The sequence below is a fragment of the Caretta caretta genome, chromosome 5 (genome assembly GCF_965140235.1).
Source record: "Caretta caretta isolate rCarCar2 chromosome 5, rCarCar1.hap1, whole genome shotgun sequence".
NCBI lineage: Eukaryota > Metazoa > Chordata > Testudines > Cheloniidae > Caretta > Caretta caretta.
The window spans coordinates 46,511,417-46,535,093 of NC_134210.1; the positions used below are offsets into that span (position 1 = coordinate 46,511,417).

Here is a 23,677-nt window from a genome sequence, read left to right on the forward strand (position 1 = left end):
TAGCACTTGCACCAGGAAATTGTCCCCTACGCTTTCCAAAAACTTCCTGGATTGTTATGCACCGTTGAATTGCTCACCCAGCAAATATCAGGAAAATTAAAGTCACCCATGAGAACCAGGGTGTGCGATCTAGTAGCTTCTGCGAATTGCCGGAAGAAATCCTCATCCACCTCATCCCCCTGGTCCGGTGGTCTATAGCAGACTCCCACCACTACATCACTCTTGTTGCTCACACTTCTAAACTTAATCCAGAGACCCTCAGGTTTTTCTGCAGTTTCGTACCGACGCTCTGAGCAGTCATACTGCTCCCTTACATACAGTGCTACTCCCCCACCTTTTCTGCCCTGCCTGTCCTTCCTGAACAGTTTATAACCATCCATGATAGTACTCCAGTCATGTGAGTTATCCCACCAAGTCTCTGTTATTCCAATCACGTCATAATTCCTTGACATCACCAGGACCTCCAGTTCTCCCTGTTTGTTTCCAAGGCTTTGTGCATTCATATATAAGCACTTGAGATAGCCCGTTTGTTAATAATCTGACCCTCCCAGATGGATAGGTAAAAATAGTAAAAACTGTATGACCCTTTCATAAGCCGACCCTATATTTCAGGGGTTGGCAAACTTTGGCTCCAAGCCCATCAGGATAAGCCACTGGTGGGTCAGGACATTTTGTTTACCTGGCGCACTACTTCCCGCAGCTCCCATTGGCTGGGAAAGGTGAACTGCGGCCACAGGGAACTGCGGGGCTCCATGCCTGCAGACGCTCCAGGTAAACAAAATGTCAATGTATTAGATATTCAATTCAGTGATTTCATAGAGTTTAAAATCATCAAATTTTGGTGTAGACCTGTTTATAAGCCGACCCCCGCTCTTTGATGCGTCACTTTTTTACCAAAAATATTTGGCTTATGAATGAGTATATACGGTATATAAATGATTCAGTTCCAAACTTACACCGTTTATTGCTGAGAATCTCTGCAGTGATGAGTATAAGCAATGTAGCATAACACATTGATTTTATGCAGATCATCACCTTTATGTTTTGGGAGGTCTGCAATATTAGTGATATATAAAAACTGATTACTTTCTCCAACATTGCCTAGTAATTGTTTATTATTTTCCTATTAGACAAACAAGACAGATCAATATTCCTGAACACCAACCAGACTATGAGTAACGTCACTGTAAATAGATTTGCCTCAGACACCATTTTAGTCATTTTAATGATTTGGACAATGTGAGCCCAATGACAAAGCTCAAGCTAAACACTAAGTTTAAAGTTAAATTAAGAATAGGAATTGCTTACTTTGTTTGCCTCATTGATTAATAAACCCTTTGATATTTGAGAATACTGTAGAAGGAGGAAAAAATAAAGATAGATGTACTTTGAGTAAAATTTGCTGTTTTATTGTTCCAAACATCCTTGTAGTATATATGTGTATATTAGGCAATTCTGTGTTTTGTGGTGGTCTTTCAGCCATGTGAATCTGTTTAAAATACAATCAATGGCAGTTCTTTTAATTCTCGATACTTTCTAAAAAGTTTTTTGTTCAAAAGGTTGTGTGTGGATGTGTGAATTATTTCAAGAATATTTTGACAAAAGGTGTCCTTACACCTTTATTTTGCTATATTGTCTTGCATGAAGATATATATGTATGTCATTTATTTGAGCTGTTTGGGGCGTAGACAGCAGTAAAGCGTTCCCCGATCATAATTATTTTCCTATGTTTTACGAAAAGGAGCACACTTTGTCTTGCATCAAATGTAATTGATCCTGAAGCAGTGTAATCACAATTACTCACTTTCTTAATTGGCCTGCCCAAAATCAGAAAATGGAAACCGATCGGCAGTGTTTAAATCAATAGCTTTGTAGTAGTGCTTGTGGGGGTTGGGAGATAGTGGTAATGGGTAGATCAATTGGTCTTAGATGCCAATCATTGGCTGTGTGTTTTGCATAGTAAACACTACCTGTCTGCTTCGAGATGTTGTAGTGTTAGTGGTTCAATAAATGCAAACTATATTAAGAAAAAAGCAAAAATGACTAATAAAATATTTAGATCACTTTTAAAAGATCTTGAACATAACAAGGGCAGTGAAGAAGAAACTGTAATATACAGATTTGAAAGCTCTGAGAGCTCTGATGAGCACTATTTTATTAAGCAAAACTTTCGAAGATCACATACCTAATTAGAGAGAAAGGAGAAACTCTTTAACTTGAAAACTGTTCCTAATGCATTTATTTAGAACATACATTAGGTTGCTCATCCTGCCTGCTCATAGTGAGCACATCACATCACCTCCTTTCGTATGCGATCTCTCAGCAAATGGACTTTCCCCCCTTTCTATCCAATAATGCTATTTGTGTGTTTTTTGTTTTTTTTAAAGTGAGAGTCAGGATGAGTAAATGGCCATTCTTCATCTTCTAAAAAAATGTGCATATATGTGTATACACAGACACCCTGCCCCTATGTACATGTGCGTGTGAGTGAGTTGCATATTTAGTGTTTCTAACTTCCCTATCCTTTTTTCCTCCCTATGTTTGCAGGCAAAAGCCTCTTTCAGATAAGCTCCTACCTCACTGCAGGGGTTGGGTCCAACGTGGCAGTTGCCTGAAGAGAAGGGAGGGACTCCTGGGAGTATGAACTGCCCTGAAAGATCTGGGAAAGGGGGAACAAGTGTGTTCCTCCCTTCCCAACCAAAAAACCCCACACAAACTTCTGGAGATGGGCTAGTGCTGGATGTGATGAGAACCTGTTGTCCCTCTCCTCCACCTCCTGGTGCCTGGAAAAATTCTGTGACAGACCATCAGGACTCTATGTGGGGAAGGGAAAAAGCCTGTGCTATTAGTGTCTTCCCAGTGTGAAGGCTTGCTCTCCTTTAAGGTGCCATCTGATGTACTGAGATACCGCTGAGCCCGCATGTTCTGCCACCTTTAACCTGTCTTGCTGAGCCAGGCTCTTAAGCCTCCTCTAGCACACACACAGGCAGGGCCACACCCAGCTGCAGAAAGACACAAGACACTGAGATCAGCTCTGTGAAGACTCTGCTTAAGAGACTTGCCCCACCACTCAGGTGCCCACCTCCCTTGGAGTACAGACCCAAAGGTATGTTTTCTTGTGCTGTGTAGAAAAATCTGCACAGTGCAAGCTCATAAAAATTCACCCTCTCCCTCAATGTGAAGAGAGATATGCACAACTTCTTGCCCCCCCGGTTAGAAATTGCACAAACTGGGTTTAATAATAAACAAAACAAATATATTAACTATAAAAGGCAGATTTTAAGTGATTGTAAGAGATAGCAAACAGAACAAAGCAAATTACTGAGCAAATAAAACAAAACACTCAGACTAAACTTAATACACTAAAGAAATTGGCTACAAATAGTAATTTTTGACCCTAAATGTTGTTTTAGGCAGATTGCTAAGATTCTTGAAAGCCAGCTGCACTGGCCTACAGCTTGAAACTTTAGGTATTATTACTCACAGTTTAAACACCCTTCCAGCCTGGGCTCAGCTCTTCTCCCCCCAGTTCAGTTCTTGCTTCAAGGTGTTTCCCCAGAGTCTCTTTGGGCAGGGAGGCAGAGGAGAACCACGATGATGTTACTCCCCTACTTGTATAGCTTTTGTGTATGGTGGGAACCCTTTGTCCTCCAGTGGAAAAACACTGGCATTCCAAGAGGGGGTCCAGCATCAGGTGGCTCAGTCACATGACTCTGCCGGGTCTGTGATGTTATTGACACGAACTGTGACCGTATAGACCATTGTTGCTCTGCAGGGTCTCTATACTGTCTGTATTTCAACCTTGTGCTATACTTCTGGGTGACACCCCAGGCAATTTGGCATCATCACTGCCTAGCCTGCCTGATGGCCCATTAAGGACCATCAGCTATACAACTGACCCATTGAGAGAAGGCAGATACACCTTGTGACTCAGCAAGGCACACAGGGATATGCCTATGATCAGAAATCTAAGGCTTTCAAGCCGTGGCTGGGCAGCTTGTATTTGAGACAAAGGAAGCACAAGCCACATGGCAGAGAATATAAAAGGAAACCCCTCCATTTTGTCTTCAATCCTGCTCTGACCTCTGGAGGAACCTTGCTACAAACTAAAGCTCTAAACAAAGGACTGAATGACCCATCCCAGCTGAGGATGTACTCCAGAGACTTGATTTGAATCTGCAGTTTATTCCATCACTGCTACAAGCCTGAACCAAGAACTTTGCCATTACTGTATGTAATTGATACCATTTAACCAATTTTAGCTTACATCTATATTTCTTTTTTTAGCAATAAACCTTTAGATTTTAGATTCTAAATCTAAAGCGTGATTTGTGGGTAAGATCTGACTTATATATTGACCTGGGTCCCGAGCTTGGTCCTTTGGGATTGAGAGAACTTTTTTTCTTTTACTGGGGTATTGGTTTGCATAACCATTTGTTCCCATAACGAGTGGCACTGGTGGTGACACTGGGAAACTGGAGTGTCTAAGGGAATTGCTTGTATGACTTCTGGTTAGCCTGTAGGGTAAAACTGAAGTCCTCTCTGTTTGGCTGGTTTGTTGTGCAAGGAACCCCAGCCTTGGGCTATAACTGCCCTGCTCTAAGCAATTTGTCCTGAATTGATACTCTCAGTTGTGTCCCTCCAGAGGCTTCATCGTTACAGAGTCCTAGCAGCCATTACTCCTAGGCTGTCTGGAGCATCCACAGGAAGGCTAAGCTCTTTCACAGTCCATTGTCTTTGCTGATGGGATATCAGCCTTATCTGTCTTTTTCATTGTTGTACCTGAATGGCTAGTTGTGGGTGTCACCCAAGGTAGCACATTTGAAATACAGATACATGGTCAATATTCCTAACTTCAGATACAAAAATTATATGTGCATACAAATTGGATAATCACATTCAGTAAATCACAACCTTTCCAATTATATCTTACATGAGCCATCTTGCATGAAGTATATCTGAGTAATGCCATATTCATATCATAAGCATATTTCCATAAAGAATATGGAGTGCAATGTCACACCCAGAATCTAAGAGCCTGAGTGGTTGGAGTGGGTAGGATGTCACCACAACTACCGAGAGAAGGGGGAGAGAGCTGAAATGGAATGGGAAGAAGTGCTTATATGCACTCCTTTCCCCTCCCTCAAAATAACAAGCAGACTTGGGGTCAAGGGAACGCAGCACACACTGAAAGATGGCAGAGAGATTGTAATAGTACAGGTCTGGTTACTAAACCCAGCCCCAAGAACTGCGCTCCCTGCTCCTCCCAGTACTGCCACTGGAACTGTTAAGGGCCAGTCTCTGCTCTACTTCTGGCAGCACTTAGATCTGCTGCTGGGAAAGAGGGGAGATGATGCTCTGCATCCACCTACCGCAACCTGGCCAAAGCCTTTCTGAACGGCAGATTTGCACATACAAGCCAGAGGTTGGTTTGTCAGGGTGGGGAAATCTAGCAGATTATTTATGAAAACTGTCAAGAAGGGAATTAGACCCGCTCTCTTCAGTCTCTTCCTACTCATGAAATCTCTTGCTGCATATTCTTTTCAGGGCACAGGTGCTCCTTTTCCCCAGATCTCTTAGAGATACATATATTTGAAGAAGCAAGTATCCTCCCTTCTTTCAGGCACCTCTATACCCTGAAATCTACTTGAGCAGGATGTCTATCTGCAATCAAGAAGAAAAAGAAAAGGATCAGTCAGTTACCCTAACATCCAACCTTGTCTCAAAAATATTGAGACTACAAAACCAGTAGTTATTTACCAATCCTGATCCTATTCTTCCTGAAAAGTCATTTTTTTTAAAAAGTGCAAGTAACTCAGGTATAAACACTGACTTGTTTGACTCATGTAATAGCATCTGAATAATAATATACAGGAAGCTATATAGAAAGTGTACCAAAGGCAGTTGTTAGAGAGAAAACTGATTTCATATCACTCTCAATCACATTTTCACCTGTTCATATGGTGTTTCCCTGGACAGTGCTTTGTCAGCTGGTCAGTAAGTTATCGCTAGGGATAACTTGAAGACAAGAAATCTGGTGCTCTTCCCTCCACTGTCAGTCACTCTAAAGCCAACCACTAATTGGCCCACCTCCAGAAAGCAAGTACATCAGGCTGGAGGAGGCAATGCTGGGTCTGAACAACTGCTCCCACCTCTGCAAATCCAGGGTCTTTCTTAGCCAGATGCTCCTCTTCCTTTCCCCAAAGTTGGAAAAGTAGAGAAAATCCAAACACCTCAGAAGGTGAAATCAAGAGGAAATTTAAATATTGTTGTTCTTTCTCTCCCAACTTTTCTTCCTGTTCTTTGTATCTCTTTGAATATAAACTATGGGAAATTAGAATATAAATAATCAGGAAATTAAAAACCTCTGCAAAAGACATGTTCAAGACCATGGCCTAGCATGGTATTACAGTCTTATGGTTATCAAGGGAATAGGAGAAGGCTAACTTCGTAGCAAGGCCTCCATTAAAGAAGCAGGCATCCTCTTTATTGTGACTTTGAAAACATTATCTAAACCAGGGGTGCAGGCCTGCAAAGGTAGGTAGTTGACTTTTGTATCCTTTCAAGAAGTTGATAGGTGCTCAAATAACCACGGTATAAAAACCTATATAGAGAATTAACAGGTAATACTCTGTTTTGTATGTTTCTAAGTGGTAATGCCATTTACATTTGTTTCAAAGGTAGACACTGCTGTCCTTGCCCCCTAAGTCTACCATTATCCGGGATAAGAGGATTTCTTAAGATCATCTGGTAAACAGCCACTTACGGTTTTTGCATAAGTGATCCAGGACAGACTGGTCCAAACAATGCCAGGTGTCGACCTGGTTATTTGGGAGCAAACTGTTTGGCAAAAGAACAGAAAAGTGACAGAACAATCTTCTGTTCCAAGCATCCCAGAGAAAATTTAAGTCATGCTCCTCCTAAATGATCAAACGTGATCTTGTAATGTCATTTAATCTATTAAGTAGAGTGTTTCTCCCCCTTGGTTCCTATGTTTGTACAACTTTCTTCGATGTATTGGATATAGCACCCATGTAGTCTGAAATAATGCCATGCATATGGTGAAAGCCTTCAAAAGAGCTCTGTGTGGCTCAAAAGCTTGTCTCTGTCACCAACAGAGGTTGGTCCAATAAAAGATATTACCTCACCCACCATGTCTCTCTACAGTTTAATACCTTTTTTCAGGCAACAGCAGAATTAATGCTGAAACCTAGCTTGCTCTGTACCTCCCGAAGAGTACTACTCCATACTTAAGAGATTCTGCTGTGGAGTGGAGTGGAGTGTTATCAGACATACTAGCCTTTTCTTGCTGGGCTCCATTGAACAGACTTTTAATTGAGAGGCTCTTATTCTGTACTAAGGTTGTAACTTCTGCCATGGAAAATGCTTAAGGCCTTTCAGTTTGAAAACTGGAGAAATCTTCCCATGCAGATTTTATGTACCCGTGTCTATTTGTAATTCTTCACCTGGTTTGACAAATTTTCTTTTCTGTTGTATTTCATTATAAATGTAATCTCCCAAGAGACTTGAAGCAAGAGCATTTACAAGAGATGTTTCAGTGTAGTCTTAACCATTCTTCTGGCACTCTTAAAACTACTTCTAATAGGAACTTTTAAGCTATGAAGTATTTCTTAACGGTTTTGCTATATAGTAGTTAAATTAATTTTAAATAGGGTTGAATTCAATTCTTAGTTACATTATTTATGTAAATTACATTCTTACTATCCAGATTTGTATTTAGTAGCAAACACTTTAAATTTCGTATTTAATATGATGACTTTTAAAAAATTAAATCCCTAATTAAATTACATATAAAAGAGGACCCACTATGCCTACGTTAGTGCTTTTGGCTCCTGTAGAAGGGTGGGCTCACTACTGGAACACCTCTTGGCATGGCAGGGCATGGTGCAGCAGCTCTTTTGTGGTTAGTGCCCCCTGACAATAGTCATGCCAGTCTCATCGTGGTCTGCCTCTTCTGGCAACTCACACCTCTGGTCAGGTCATGTTTTAGACCCAAACCTTCCAGGGTAACAAAGTCCAAATGATTGAAAGTCCAGCATCCTTACAAAAGGTCTTTAATCCTGACTCTGAGTCCTGTAGTCCTCACACCCTTTACTCATCATTCAGTCATCCTTATTCCCTTCTCAGTGCTTCTTGCCACCTTCCACAGTCACTGGTAGGGTAGCTCAGTCCCTCCCACTATTCTGGTTTCCGGTCCAGGAACCCTATAACCAGCATGCAAGGTCTGCTCCGTCAGGCTCCTTGCTGCTGCCTCCCTGGACATCTTCCTGCTGTAGCCTCTTTATCAAGCATTGTCTCTCCTGCGTCTCTTAGTTCACCCTTCTTTCAGGGCCAGGACTCACAGGGCTCTCCTTGGAACCTTCCAGCAAAATCTCCAACTAAAAGTACAAAAGTAAACCCACTTTTGCCCTCTTCAGGCTTGATCTTTCATCTCTCTATATTCCTTAATGGAACACCTCCCAGTGTGCTCTCTCTCTGCAAGGTCCTAATCCTGTTGTTTTATCAGGTTTTACCACTGGAACTTTCTCCACCTCAGTGGCTGCTCTGTGTTTCTCCTAGCCTCCTGCCAGACTTCTCAACTCAGGAGAGGATCCCAGGGCCATCTCTCCCCCTCGGCTTCTTCCTTGACCCTCCTAGGCTCTCAACTCTCTAGTCCCAGAGAGTGACTGGGATTAGAGTTTCTCTCCTGCGGTCTCTTCATAATCTCTTTCTAATCTGCTTTCTTTCTTTATAGTCACTGCTCAGCTCCTTCCACACCTAGGCTTCATCTTTAATCAAGCCTGGCCTATTCTCCAAGTACAGGCAGGTGGCATAGTTGTGTTTATATGTGGGATATACACTGCATCAGATCCCTATGTAGGGATTACAGGCCTGGAAAAAATACCAACGTTTAGAGTCACTGATATTCAGTGTAATGAGAATTGTAGTGATTGGAGTAAAGGAGGAATGGTTTTCTGCAGCTGAAAAATAATTGTATCAAAGTATGCTGGATCTCAGCAATTCTAGCTTGAAATAAAGTAAATCTTACCTAATGATCATAAGAACAAGCAACAAGACTTTTGGCCATCCAGTGAGCAGAAAAACCTATTGATAAAGTTGGAGGAGGTGGAAACAGGCATCAGATCCACAAAACTATTTTAATGGCTTTATTAAGAAATATTAATGAGTTTGTTACTTTCAAGGGGGAGTGGATTGTTTGGTTGGACCAGTGGTTCTCAACCTTTCCAGACTACTGAAACCCTTTTCAGGAGACTGATTTGTCCTGTGCACCCCAAGTTTCACCTCATTTAAAAACTATTTGCTTACAAATCAGACATAAAAATACAAAAGTGTCACAGCATACTATTACTGAAAAATTGCTTCCTTTCTCATTTTTACCATATAATTATAAAATAAATCAATTGGAATATAAATATTGTGCTTACATTTCAGTGCGATACTTGAGCCTGTTTTTCACTTGTGAGCCTTGTCATTCTGGCAGACAGTGAAGCGACAGCAACAATTAAGTTTTTCTCCATATTGTCTGTTCTACTCTCAGGGCCAGCATTAGGAGGGTGGCAAGCTGGGCAATTGCCCAGGGTCCCATACCGTAAGTGGTCCTGCAAAACTAAGTTGTTTAGGCTTGGGCTTTAGTCCTGCACCTCAGGGCTCGGGCTTTGGCTTTCTGCCCTGGGCCCAGCAAGTCTAACACCGGCCCTGGCAACCCCCTTAAAGCGAACTTGTGATGTACTTCATGGTTGCAACCCATCGTCTGAGAACTGCTGATATAGTATATAAAGCAGTATAAACAAGTCATTGTATGAAATTTTAGTTTGTATTGTCTTCACTTGTGCTTTTTATGTAGGCTGTTGTAAAATTAGGCAAATATCTAGATTAGTTGACATACTCCCTGGAAGACCTCTGCATGCCCCCAAGAGCCACTGGGTTGGACAGTACTTAGTAAGGGTCCTTTCCCACTGCTTTAGAATGCTTATGTAGGAGCCAGGCTACATTGATACTTTCCCACTATAAAAGGTACATCTGGAGACACTATGTCGTCAATACAGTACGTCAGATTAATGTATAAATAGCATGGTCTGCAGTAGATCCAACAGCATGCTGAATTATCCCATAATCATTCTTGGTTACATTTACAAAAGTGGTTTTGTTTTGTTTTGTTAAATTATTATGAAGGTGTTGTTGAATTCCTTGTAGCCATTTTAGTTCAGACAAGCCACTTAAACAATATAGAAAAATGTTATCTGGGGCAATTGGCTAAAGATTCATTCTTTCACTCCCAAATTCCTGGTCTCATATGAAAAAATATTATGTCCTATGTCACAGCCCACTTCAATCTCAACATATACTGACTGAATCCTTGCTATTTCAGTGTTCTGTTGTCATTAGCTAAACTGACAGCATTCAAACTATTTAAGAAAAATAATGCATGTCAGGATTGTAAGCAGGGATAGAGTTAAAAATTACTTATAAAATGGAATAACATTCTGTGACATAAATCATTATAAAGCTTATCTCAGCCAGACTTTAAAGAATCATTTTAGTGTATATTTACTGAGCTTAGATTTAGAGTAATAATGTCAGTTACTGTTCTGCTACATTACTTTTGACACATCTACATTTGGCATTTAAAAGCTTAATTACAGCATATCACAAGTTTTAAAAATCACATTTTATATATTCTAAAATTATTTATCTTCTAAGTGTTTCTGTTGCTAAAGTTGTAGCAACTGGTTAAAATACAGTAACTATTTAAATTTTAAGTAACTGGCATATAAAACAAATATTTTTCTGATTTCAGATACTTTGTCATGTAATTTTTTTAATCAGAGGAAAAATATGACTTCTATATTAATCATCCAGTGCTGTTTCCTACATCAGCCAATCTAATTTCAGACTTCTAAGGTGAAAAAATTATAAAAAATCAATAACAAATGAGATTAATTTAAATACCATGGATATTAAGCAATTGATTTTTGTACTACTAATGATTGTACCAATATGTTTAAGCAGGATAGCTCAGGCATACAAGCAATCAATATTTGCTGATTATTTGGCAGACCAGTTAGTGAAGAGATTTTTTTTTTCTTTCCAAAATTTCACTTGCCCTATGGCTACTACAAAGATTTTAATTGTAAATGCATTCTTAGCTGGATGTTGCATATTGTAGTCAGCCAACCAAACATGGTAATGTGGACATATCTTGAATTTCTGTAAAATTAGTTTCAGGTACAAATAATTTGACCCTGGCAGAGAATGAGATGAACAGTGTTTGTCTTTTGGGGGGGAGGGAAGGGGTTAAGAAGGAATCTGTAACATATGTTGTTTTTTTAATAGCAGAATACTGCCGATGTGCTATTTTGTTGTTGTTTTTAAACTATCTGCTGTTATGAAAACTAGTCCCATATTTGAGAGAGTTTCCATCAAGGCTTCTGATCAACCAGTAGCCTACTTTTTGCTATGTCAAAAAATGAGAAGTTTTCAAAATTGAACTGATAAAATATTTTTCTTGCTTTTCAAATTAGTTTTTTCTATGTCTCTCAGACAATATTCTGTGCCCTTCCAAATTATGTCCTTGTTAAGTTTAGAAGTGACTGTATTATAGAAGATCCTTGTTTTGTTTAGAAAAATGTTTCATACTAAATAGGAAGATTGTTAAAATATTTGATCCTGGATATTACACTTTGCGTAAGACAATTCTTTGAACGTATTGGTGGTATTAAAACAGGAGAAGTAGAATCTTGCTAATTCAGACTAATTGCTGGGATGTTGCTGATTATTTAACTTTGCAAATTAACTAATGAACAAACAGTTTTTTAAAAATCATATAACGTTGATTTTTAGCAAGCGTGTAGTTTAGTTTATCTGATACTTCTTAGTTGACAAGAACATGTGCATAGCAATAAAAGTAACAGTATTAGAAATACAAAAGCTCACTGCAGCACCTTGTTGTTGCATCTATGCTGGGAAGTAGGATGAGGCAGTCAGATTTTTGGTGAGAATTAGCAAGGTTTTGAATTAGCAAAGTGAAAATCAGAAAGGTAAATTCTACAAAATCAGTTGATAACATATTTGCTCCAATTTAATTTTGATTATATAGAATATTTTCTTACCCCAAAAAAGTGTTCAATTCTGTGTAATTTCTCTTCTCTCAGTACAAAGGAAGATCACTTCAGTGTTAATATTCAGCCCCCTGTTGGAGAATTACTTTTACCTGTCACTATGTCGGAGAAGGACTTTAAGACAGAGCAAGGTGAGAAATATTATTTCAGTAACTTTGATAAATGCATTTTTGATTTCCATGTGCATGCACTACAATGCTTTTCACTTGCACATTTATACAGATGCCCAGAAATCACTTTATGTATGTAGCTATTGATGCTACTCTGTGCAGTCTCTTTCAATCTCATACTAATGGCTTGGTTTAGAAAATACCTTTAGAAGCACACAGTGTGTGCATTCCAGTGGTACTTGATAAATGATTAATATATCTTTTAAAAAAACAAACAGTCCCTCCACATACATAGTCCATAATCAACCTTTTGGCCCTGAGAGTTATGGTTTCCTAACATTACTCAGTAATGCATTTCATATTAGTGCTAATGGCAGGAATTTTAGACCCACCAGCTCAGAGAAATAATCCAAATGTGTATTAATACAATGATGTCTCCTTTTATTAGTCTTTATTCCAACACTATTGCTAGTGTAGAGTTAATGTACTTTTTCTCCCAACTACTTTGAAGTTCATTACAATCATACCCCTTTAAAACAACTCTTTGTACTATTAAAAACGAACTCTTTGGCTTCCCTTTGGTGTAGCCTTTTAAAAAGGAACCATGTTGTTGTCAACACCTCGGCGGTCAATTTTCTTAATGTAGTGCTTTTAAAGAAAGTCAGCATTTCTATAAAATCCAAGATTGTGGCTTGGCCTGGATGCAAACGCATTTGATAATTTGAATGGTTCTTACTATATGAATAATAAAAATATATAATAGCTGGTTTTTTCTAAATTGAACAGTTCACACAACTAAGAATTTTGTTCAAATTTACTGCAGTACTTTTAAAGTCCAAAAGCTTGAGCTTTGGATGCATTTTCAAATTTACAATGGTATATTCTCATCCATCTCAATGAATGGGGATTTACATGCGTAAATCCTTTCCCACTGAGATGAGAATGTACCCACGGGACTCCATCTCATGGCTGTGTAAAGCTCAGAAACCCAGTATATCTATCAAGCAGTCAAGAACACCAACGAGTAATCCTATGCAATGCTATATATTATTAATAATCACTTTTGCATCTTTCTTACAGTTACTTTTATATTTTAAATGATTAAGAATGCAATCTAAGTATTACTTGTATTATTTTCTGTGAAGTTGATCACTGCCGTGAAAAGTTAGGATTGTGAATTTTTTTTCTTAACCAATTGATACTTATTTGCTGTTCTTACCCTTTGCTGGCTAAAGCCTGCCTCACTGCTTTACACCTGCTCAGCAAACCAAGGTGAGTGATTAAATGAGGCTTTGGCACATTTGTTTTAAACTGTTCCCTTCTGAAAATTATAGCTGGGGTATACCGTAAGTAAAGAAGGTTGTTGTGCTCTCCCCCACTTTTTGGTTTGCTTGCTTGCTTGCTTGCTTGATATTTGATCATTTTCTCTGCTTTGACCGAGGGCTTTTTTTCCCCTGACTGACCATATAGAACCATGAGAACATAGAAGAAGTGCACTTTTGAGAATAGCTATAGTCCTCTGTGGAGTTGTTGCCAAAATTCCTTTTTCTTCTGCCATTTTACTTCTATGGTTGTTGATTATTTGTCTGAATAAATCTGGCAGCTGTTTGCTATGTTTAATAGAGCAGAAAGGCTACTCTGAATAAAGCTATTTGAAATTTTGTTTATATGAAGTATTTGTAAATCCATGAAGGTCTCTTGGCATTTCTGTATCGTTCTTTCTGTCTTCCTGAATTCATTCTTTGATGCAGGACTTGATGCTGGCAAATTTACCATATGTTTAAAACCCTCTTCTATAGCATCTTTTTAGTTATAGATTTCAGTTGTTTTAGAAAACTCTTGGTAATAGAGGTCTCAATTCTAAACTTTACATGTGTATTTATTTGTTACACAGATCTAGGAACAGGCTGGAGTATTTTAAGATAATTGCTATATGGGCTTGGTAAATGAAAATCCCAAATCAAAATAAGAAATGAATTTCCTCAAATTTTAGCAACACAAATCTTACTATAGTAAAATGCAGGTCTGCTTAGAAGTTAACAAATGTGTTTCCATTCCATGTTAACTTTGATTTTACTTCATTCTCCAAATAGATCCGATTTATACACCTTATTTTTTATTTTTCATGTTTTTCCTTATTTTGGTCAAAAGATTTTTCAAACCTTGTATCTTGAGATACTTTGTTTTATGTTTGCATTCAAAGTTAATAATAGGAAATGGTGGAGGGTGGGAATTAGGGGTGGCAGCAAATTTGTATGGGGAAAAATTAGAAGATACACATGGCTTTTAAGAATATTAGGTCTAAATTGCATGTGCAATCTAATAAGAATACTAAGGACGGAACATACAACATTATAGCAATAATGCAAGAAAACAATTCACTGTTTCCCATCTTCACTCAGTTACACTATGTTGCTTTTCATTGTGAGTCACATTTTGTGTATTTCCTTTTCCCCCATGGCATAAGCAGGAGGGGGACAGACAGGGTGCTGAATATTCATGCCTGTGAAGGTTTCCTGGTGGCAACACTAGAAAACGGAAAGCTGTATTTATCTATATACTATGCATCATATGCTGAGCCGTGCAACATTAGCTCACTTTGCCCTCAATTCTGAACTGGAGAAACTCTTTCAGGGTGATTCATTCCCTATCCATACAGTCTTGAGCAGTCGCTTAATTAATGTTGTGATTTGGTGATTTGACCATTTGGAAGCAATGGACTAATTAATTTTGTTGTTTTAAATACTTGTTTCAATCTTAGGCTTCAGCATTCCATGCCATCTCTGCAGCACTTACTCAGACAAAACTCCACTTGGCTTCAGTGGGAATTCTGTCTGAGTAAGAACTGTAGCACAGGGGCCTCTATCCTCACATCATCTTGCCTGACTCTCTTCCTTTTGATGAAATCAGTGGCAAAGGTCCAGTTGACTTGAATGGGAATAGGATTGAGCTCAGTTTTCTCTGATAGATGACAATATATCAGATGTTTTTTGCATCAGTATAATTTTTTTCCAATTTCATTTCCTTTTATTATTCAAACAGTGTATTCTTGATTCATTGTAACACTTAATTAACCCAAATTAATTGCCTTTCTGTGCACTGACCAGAGTTTTCTTAGATTCCAATGAGTAATGCCATGTTAAAGGTGGCACATGTTTTTTATAACTGGTTATTAATTAGTATTTTACCATTAATATTTTTATTTTTAAAGTGTATACACATAGTTGTTTTAATTGGCTTCATTTTACAGTTTTTTCATAGTTGATAATTGATAATTATGCAATTATTGATTGTAATTATGTAATTGATAATTTTGTAAAATGTAATTGATAATTTTGCAAAATTTTTAAGTAAGTCAAGTATACCTGGCACATTTTACTTTAGAAATACCAGGGATTAAAAAACACATTTACTTAATTTTATTAAGATTTATGGATCTAACTTGTGTTCCTAATAAGCAAGATACTAATTCTTTAAGTGGTCAGACATTTACTATTTTCTGGCCCTTAACTACCACAAGCAATCATATTTGATGCCCCTTAATTAGAGCACCTTTTTTTCTTTCCAGGTTCTTTTCCACCTCAGCAATCGAGACAATACATTTGCTTACCATGCTGCTCTCCTAAGTGTTCTTTTGCATGTAAATTAATCTTGATTCAGTTTACACTGTCATGCTGAGTGGTACAAATTGCCTATAACAATAAAACAGCATGAGTTAAAAATAAAGGGGGGTGGAAAGGCAGATTGAATGTGTGCCTTACTTGATAGGATGTTACTTTGCTTTATGCCAATACATTAGTCAACGATAATGAATCTTCTGTTCTGAAAAGCATGGTTTAGTTGATTTTTTTAATTTTACTTCAATGGAGCAGTACCTTGTCTTTTATAGAACAAGTTAGACAAACCATTAATGACAAGAGTGTTAAGGTTAAATATGAAGCAATGCATTCACTTCTCTGAGTGCTATCCATCTTTCCATTTACAGGAGCTTGACAAAAGTACTGGCTTTGTACAACATTTCCTTTAATTACATGCTGTGGGAAACAGGCTTTTAACATAAACATAGTTGCATTCATTTATTCAGCATTTGCTCTTCAATAGAGCTTAATGGAGAAGGTTTAAATCCTAAATGAGTACACACATCTCTCAGCAGTGTTATGTCAGTGCTTGTGCTCTGCTTAAAAGCAGTTTTAGATTGTGTATGTAGTTTTTAAAGCTTTTGCCTAATATTGAAGTTAAACAATCTGAAACAGAATGTACTGTTTCCAAGGGTAGATAATGCTAATGCTGATTTTTTTAATAGAAGGTAGATATTTATTTTTGCTTTTGCCATGAGTAAATCATGTTCTAAAATATCACCTGTATTACTTATTTATTGCTTTATTTTTTATTCAGAATTTCAGTTTTTGTGACAAACACTGATTCACATACTAACGTATGCCTATGTTGACTTTTTAAAATAAAATTTATTAAGCATCTGAATGGAATTTGCAGTATATTTGTGTATATATTTCTAAAAGGATAGGATTTTTGAGAATTTTAAATAGTTTTGATTACTTAATTTTATTGTGCATATAAATATTTGACATTGGTTTATTTCTTTACCGCTTCTACTTGAGGTCCTACATTTCATTGTTTTTACAAACAGTTTTAGCATCTGAATATAGTATAGATTCCTGCAGGATTTTCATATAAGGACTATGTGAAGCTCTCCAGGGGATTTTTTTCTGGATTTTAATTAACATAGATGACCTGCTAAATGCTGTTCTAAGCACTGGGTGTTGATATAAGAATTTTTTTTCTTACGTATAGCCTTCTTGAATTACATTTCTCCTTTCATTTTTATTCCATTTTTTTCTTCATATGATAGCAGGGAGGGTTGTCATTTTAGCTGTATTTTATAGTGACATATTTTAATCAAATATAGTTTATCATTACATTCTTTAAGAGACAGATACTAGCTGAGTGAACAGTGTTTCTGAGTTTTTGATCTGATAATTTTAACTTTATCTTCATGAACTAAACTGATCTGATTGACTGCAAAAGGAAAAGAAGTAAAATTTAGAGAATAATCTGCAATGAAATTACAAGGGAGTATAGTGACAGGTTTCAGAGTAGTAGCCGTGTTAGTCTGTATTCACAAAAAGAAAAGGAGTACTAGTGGCACCTTAGAGACTAACCAATTTATTTGAGCATAAGCTTTCGTGAGCTACAGCTCACTTCATCGAATTTATTTGAGCATAAGCTTTCGTGAGCTACAGCTCACTTCATCGGATGCATCCGATGAAGTGAGCTGTAGCTCACGAAAGCTTATGCTCAAATAAATTGGTTAGTCTCTAAGGTGCCACTAGTACTCCTTTTCTTTTTAAGGGAGTATAGTGGTTTTATTCTTATATGGTTGAAAAACTTCTTTAGATATGGCCTGTAGTTCAAATTTGTCTTATAAAATATTAAACAAAAGTTTTGAAATATCTGTATGTTTGCTGTGTTCTATATTAGGTACTCTTTCTGAAAAGGAGCCACTTTGGCTGCACACACATTTATTAATATCACATCATTGTTCAGTTATTACTGTTTTCTTTTCAGTAAGATTAAATTATTTTAAAATCACAAGTTAATTAATTGGGCTTTTATATAAATCTACACATACTTAAATTTTTTTAAGTCAGTTTCTTGATAAATAGTTTAATTTTATATGTAATTTTCTTCTAGAAAACCCCATGAAAAATAAGGTTTATAAGTCTTTTTGCTCTTATTCAGTAACAGACCATATATCTGTTTCTGTAGATTTCCTAAAGTAGTATTAAAAAAAAAAACAAAAAAACTTCTCTTAATGTTTCAGGAATGCTGACTGGAATGAATGAGACATCTGCAACAATCACTGTTGCTCCACAGAATTCCACTCGTCTTGTGTTACTTGAGAAGGTGGTAAAGGCAGCAAACTTGGGTGTTGTTCCATCTGGTCAAGATAACATACACAGGTAAGCTAAGACTGATAAATGCAGTGAAACAAAGTGATTCGGTGTCAATGTGCGTAATCTTACATTTATAGATATAGATATGTGGAGTTGCACTTGAGAATCGTGAGAAAAATAAGAGTCCAAATTCAGAGTTCCAAAAGGCATTTTTTTAATATTTTCTCATAGGTAAGTATGATTGATTTGATTTTTGAGCTTTTCCTTCCTTTTGTGTATCTAAATTTGGTAACCATAAAAGAAGACTAATGTCAAGCTACTTTCTCCATTCAGATCTACCAATCTGCCTACATCCTGACTTACAACTGTCCTTACTTATCCAGTTCTTGGCTTCCTCTAAAAATATCTCAGTTTGGTTCAAAATGCAGCAGCCTGTTGCTGATCAGTGGTCAGGAAGATTTTATCATCCATAACCTCATCCAAAGAGACTCCTGACCTGGCCTGCATCACAGGAGAATCTAGCTATTCTCATCCTTCCTGTCTACTTAGGCACCAAAGACCTAGATTAATTAGACTACTCAAAGCCTTTTCTAGTCTAACCTCAATTACAGAAGGGGACACCTAGAGAAAAAGGGTAACATTTTGAAAGTGCCTAAATTATTTTCGAGCCTTGCTCCCAAATGTGACTTAGGCATTTAGGAGCCTAAATCCCATTGACTTTCATTGAAAGTCACTTTTGAAAAATTTTGGTTAAAATTTTCAAAAATCATGCAATGATGTTGGAAATGCCGAAACAAGTCTAACATGTGAATACGCTTAATTTCTAGACCTCTAAACACCAAATGTTTTCTAGGAGACCTCACTGAGATGCTATTTGACATGAATATAACATTCCCAAAATGTAATGTCTGGAAGATTTCCTTATCCACGTTGACAAATATTTCCCAGTATGGCCCAAAACCACCTATCCATGCTTGGCTTTTCACAAGTAATCTCTGCCCTTACCCTCACAGCTAGTCAGTCCCTGGAATTGATTTCTGAACTAGATGAGGATTTAGGAAATGGAAGCTATATATCTTCCTGTTCTGAATTGAACATCCTCCACCAGGTTGAGATCTGGCCCCTTCCTGTTTACATGCAAGAAAAACATTTCTGTGCATTTCAGAGAAAATCACCCACTTCTGAGAGAGCCTTTCAGAATGTTAGGAACCACTCATTGCACAGAAGACTGATAATCTGATACATTCCTTCCTTTGAGTTCAGCCCATTCATGTAACAGGATGTCTTGGAAGCACTGCAGGAACGTTGTATCATCTGCACTTCCCTGTGGCATTTGATATAGTCAGCCATGGAATGCTGTTTTACCTCAGACACAATGGGATTAGTGGGATAACATTGGATATGTCTACACTGAAGCTGGGAGCAAGCCTCAGGGCCTGGGTAGACAGTCATGCTAGCTTGCTAAAAAAATAGCAGTGTGGACTTTGCAACTTGGGCAGCAGCTCAGGCTTTCAAGGCTGCTCAACCCCCTGTTCTGAGCTCCAAGCCACAACATCCACCTGCTATTTTTAGCACGCTAACTCAAATAAGAAGATAAATAACTGCATTAGAGAAGAACCCTCTAGATTGCTTTGTGCAACTGAGGTCATGAGAGAACCCTCAGAAATTGGTTCTTATGCAGACTTCTCATCTGCACTTCTCATCCGCACTTCTCCAAATGGGCAATAATGTAGGTTGCTCCCCATGCTCCAGGAGAATTTCTTGGCAGTTTTATTCCATTTTTTTCATGTATTTTAAGAAACTTGGAGGATTGAAGAGAATACTAGTCTTTAGGGTTCTCAACAGACCATCTATGAACAAGAAATTGCACATGGAGACATGAGCCTCAATCCTCACCAGCATTCATCCAGAGAATTTCCTCATTTGACTTTCAAGAAGTGGAATTGCACTCCCCATCAGATGGAGACATTAAAGGTTCCTCGGGTTTGCTTTCATATCCTTCCACTTCCCTTACAAACCCTTGCTCTTCTAACAACACAAAAGAAGTGTTCACAAAAGTGTGGTTACAGTCATTGCAGACTTTTGTGTACTTAACCAAAAAAAAGTGGGAATGATTTATACTTCTTAAATCAGAAAACTGTGGCCGCCTTGTAATTGGCAAAGTATCATGTAATCTGGCTCAATATCATGCACGTAAAAGGCACCTGAAGTGTCAAGCAGATTGGCTCAAAAAGATGGGTCCACACAGGGAAATGGTCTTTGAACACTACACTTTCATCTGTCCCAAATACAGTAAGAGCTCATCAACCTGTAGGTAGTGGCAGACACGAGAGAAATCTATTGCTCAGAGATAAAAGACCACAGGGCCAGATGTGAAGAATACACTGGTCCTGATTCACTGTTCATTTGCTTTGGTTTTATGCTTGTATAATTCCACTGAGGTCAATAGAATTGTCTATTTAAACTGATATAATGGAGTGGAAAATCAAGCCATCCCAAGACTCTCTGATAACTGTATTCCTTCCCCTTCCCCTTCTTCTTCTTCTTCTAGTCTGAGGGCTTGGCTACACTTACATTTTATAGCGCTCTAACTTGCTGGCTCAGGGGTGTGAAAAATCACCGCCCTGAGCGCAGCAAGTCAGAGCACTTTAAAGCACTAGTGTAAACAGGCACCGAACACTCAGAGCTAATCCTCTTGTGGAGATGGATTACCAGGAGCGCTGGGAGAGCTCTCTCTCAGCGCTCGCGTGCAACCACACTCGCACTTCAAAGCGCTGCCGCGGGAGCACTCCCACAACAGCGCTTTGAAGTTTCCAGTGTAGCTGTGCCCTTAGTCTCATGTGTTTGGGGTCAGATCTTCAAGTCTGTCGTCTCCATTCCAGTCTGTCTTGAAGCAGTTCCTCAGAAACTCCGCAGCTAATCAAATCCTATTGTATGATCCATCCATCTAATTTTGAGTCTTCCTGCCCTTCACTTACCCTCCACTTGTAAGTTAAACACCCTGTTTCCTATATATTCTTCTAGTCTTTTTTTCATATGCCCAAACCATCTAAGACTGGATTCCCTCAACTTTTCTGTAATTGATACCACCTTCATACTTCCTATAATTCGTTTGTTCCAAATATGGTCCATCCTTGTAACTCCAAGCATGCATTTTAACATTTTCATTTCCACTGTATTCAAGATCTGCTCCTGTCTCTTCCTAAGGGTACGTCTTCACTACCCACTTGCTCGGTGAGTAGCGATCAATCTATCGGGGATCAATTTATTGCGTCTTCTCTAGACGCAATAAATCGATCCCCGAATCGACACCTGTACTTCACCTCGGCAGGAGGAGTAAGTGGAGTCGACAGGGGAGCCGCCGCGGTTGACTTGCTGCTGTGAGGACGGCCAGGTAACTGGAACTAAGATACTTCGACTTCAGCTATTCAAATCGCGTAGCGGAAGTTGCATATCTTAGTTCGAACCCCTCCCCCCCACCCAGTGTAGCTCAGGCCTAAGTGCCCAGCATTTGGTGCCATACAAAAGTATATTACTTCTCCTCCAAGCCCTGAAACCCCTTCTGATCAAGTAGTATGTATGTTTAAAGCAAAATAGTCCAGTCTGGTATTAATTTCCTCAATCTTGTGGCCATCTGAGCTCTACTGCAAATTGATGTGGCTAGGAACTCAGTTGTGATAGAACTTCCATCTTTAGAGGATTTACTCACACAGGGCCTGATCACTGAGTGAAATGAAAAACCTGAACCTACCAGAGTGGATGCTGAACAGAGTTAGATGAGTTGAGCTAGCTATTCAGACAGTTATCACACACAGCTCTCCTTGAATCTAGCAAAGAATCCACATTCAGTGACATCAAATGATTGCATGAGGTGGCTTAGAAAAGAACAATGACTACAATGTCATCTACGTATTTTCTGTTGTGAAATTCTTTCAGGATGACCTGACCACGGGCCAACACTCTGAAAGGACACATGGCAGCAATAAGGTCAGTCCTCTGGTTTGAGATGGAAAAGGTCATTATCTGCTCAACCCAATGTAGCTGGATTGCCTTGTTGGAGATCATGAAACCACAAACTTTTTATTGTTCTTAATCTGTTGTTTCATGGTCTGTTACAGCTTTTGAAACAATGAGCTCAATGTCCATCTCATTCCTAACTGTTCAAGTGGTCTTTGTAATGGTCACCTCTTCTTCCCAGACAGCATCTGAACTTAGAAGCCTTGTTAGTAGAGATTTGTTATCTCATATTCCATTACAACACTATGGCCCTAAGGACACTAGTCAACTGTGCAGCCAAACAAGTCTTCAACAGGAATCGCAATATCCTCCTCCCAGCATTTTGCCCAGATCCAAAACACAAAAATGCCACTATTGCATACTTACCTTTCTTACAACTTTAACATCTGTAGTGATAGCTGAGAGTCCTGAAGCTTAATCTTAAAAAGAAAAAACAGTATAGGAAGTCAAATTCTGTTCCTGAATTTTCACCCAAATCAAAGAAGAAGGGCCCTGACTATGATGCCATTTCTACCTACATCAAAAATATATTGGGGACACATGTAATTAAGTAGGATTAGGAGCATGTTATAGCAGATGAGTATTGAAGTCCTATGTATTGGCTGAAGAAAGTGGAAGAATAGCAATCTGGTCCAATATACACATTTTCATAAAATACTAAAAAATGGAACCCTACAGTATCCACATTGATTCTTCAGTAGCCTTCCTCTGTCCTCCTGTCTAATATGCTGACTGTGCTCATCCCTCCTTATCGTTTCACTGCCTGTCATGTGCCAGATGTGGTGAATGAGCAGACTGTCTCTCAGAGGAAAGTGAGTTTTGGGTTACTATACAATTTCTGTTTTCAGAGAAGGATGATGTCTGCTGGTCAATAATCTTCCCACCCCTTTAGTATGGGGACAGTTGAATTGGGGTGTATCTTTTGTGTATGTGTATTTGTGGATGTATTCAAGATCAATCTCAAGGATCTAGCTGGGAAATTGCTTCTCTGTGTGAATAGCACTTTCCAGTTTTTAGTAACTTTGGAAAAAAACTCTGGCCTAAAGTTGGTATGCAAGTCCCATCAGCTCAAGGCTCAGTATATATAACTGCTCCAGCCCCTTCCAAACAATCAGTAAGAGGGGACGTGACCCACATACTGAGGATAAGCAGAGAAGAGAAATTGATGGGCATATTTGTAACTATTCCATGTTAACTCATTGGAACCCAAATCTGTGTTCCTGCTGGTTAACCAATGAGGTCTTCCTTATAAATCAAAGAATACTGAGGCAGAGCAATAGAAGACTTTCTGAAGACCCACTGTGCCCTGCTTCAGTCCAGCAGCCTCTTCTGAATCTTTGGCCTCCAGATGGTCCTGGCATGGGAGCTCAAGGGAAGTGAAAACTTCCTCTTGCAATGGCTACTATGAAGCAGTTGCTAGAATTGTTCTGCTTCCATGGCTTCTTAATTGTGGGATACAGACACCTCCTTCTACTCTTCTCAGAAGCTGCACTGA

The 23,677-nt window shown here is 38.5% G+C and overlaps 1 protein-coding gene across 3 annotated transcripts in view; it reads left to right on the forward strand.

The window, feature by feature from the left end:
* AP3B1 (adaptor related protein complex 3 subunit beta 1) overlaps positions 1-23,677 on the forward strand; it is a 344,461-nt gene that overhangs the window by 313,485 nt on the left and 7,299 nt on the right. Inside the window, exons 25-27 of one of the 3 annotated variants that reach the window (XR_007356822.2) lie at positions 12,174-12,271; positions 13,486-13,522; positions 18,093-18,231. Coding sequence is in view for 2 of the 3 variants with exons in the window: in XM_048851143.2 (XP_048707100.1) it covers positions 12,174-12,271; positions 18,093-18,231; positions 22,102-22,111 (247 nt within the window). In the remaining variant the exon portion in view is untranslated. Of the gene's footprint in view, positions 1-12,173; positions 12,272-13,485; positions 13,523-18,092; positions 18,232-22,101; positions 22,153-23,677 lie in introns of all 3 variants that reach the window. The other 2 variants (XM_048851143.2, XM_048851142.2) reach the window with 2 other exon arrangements.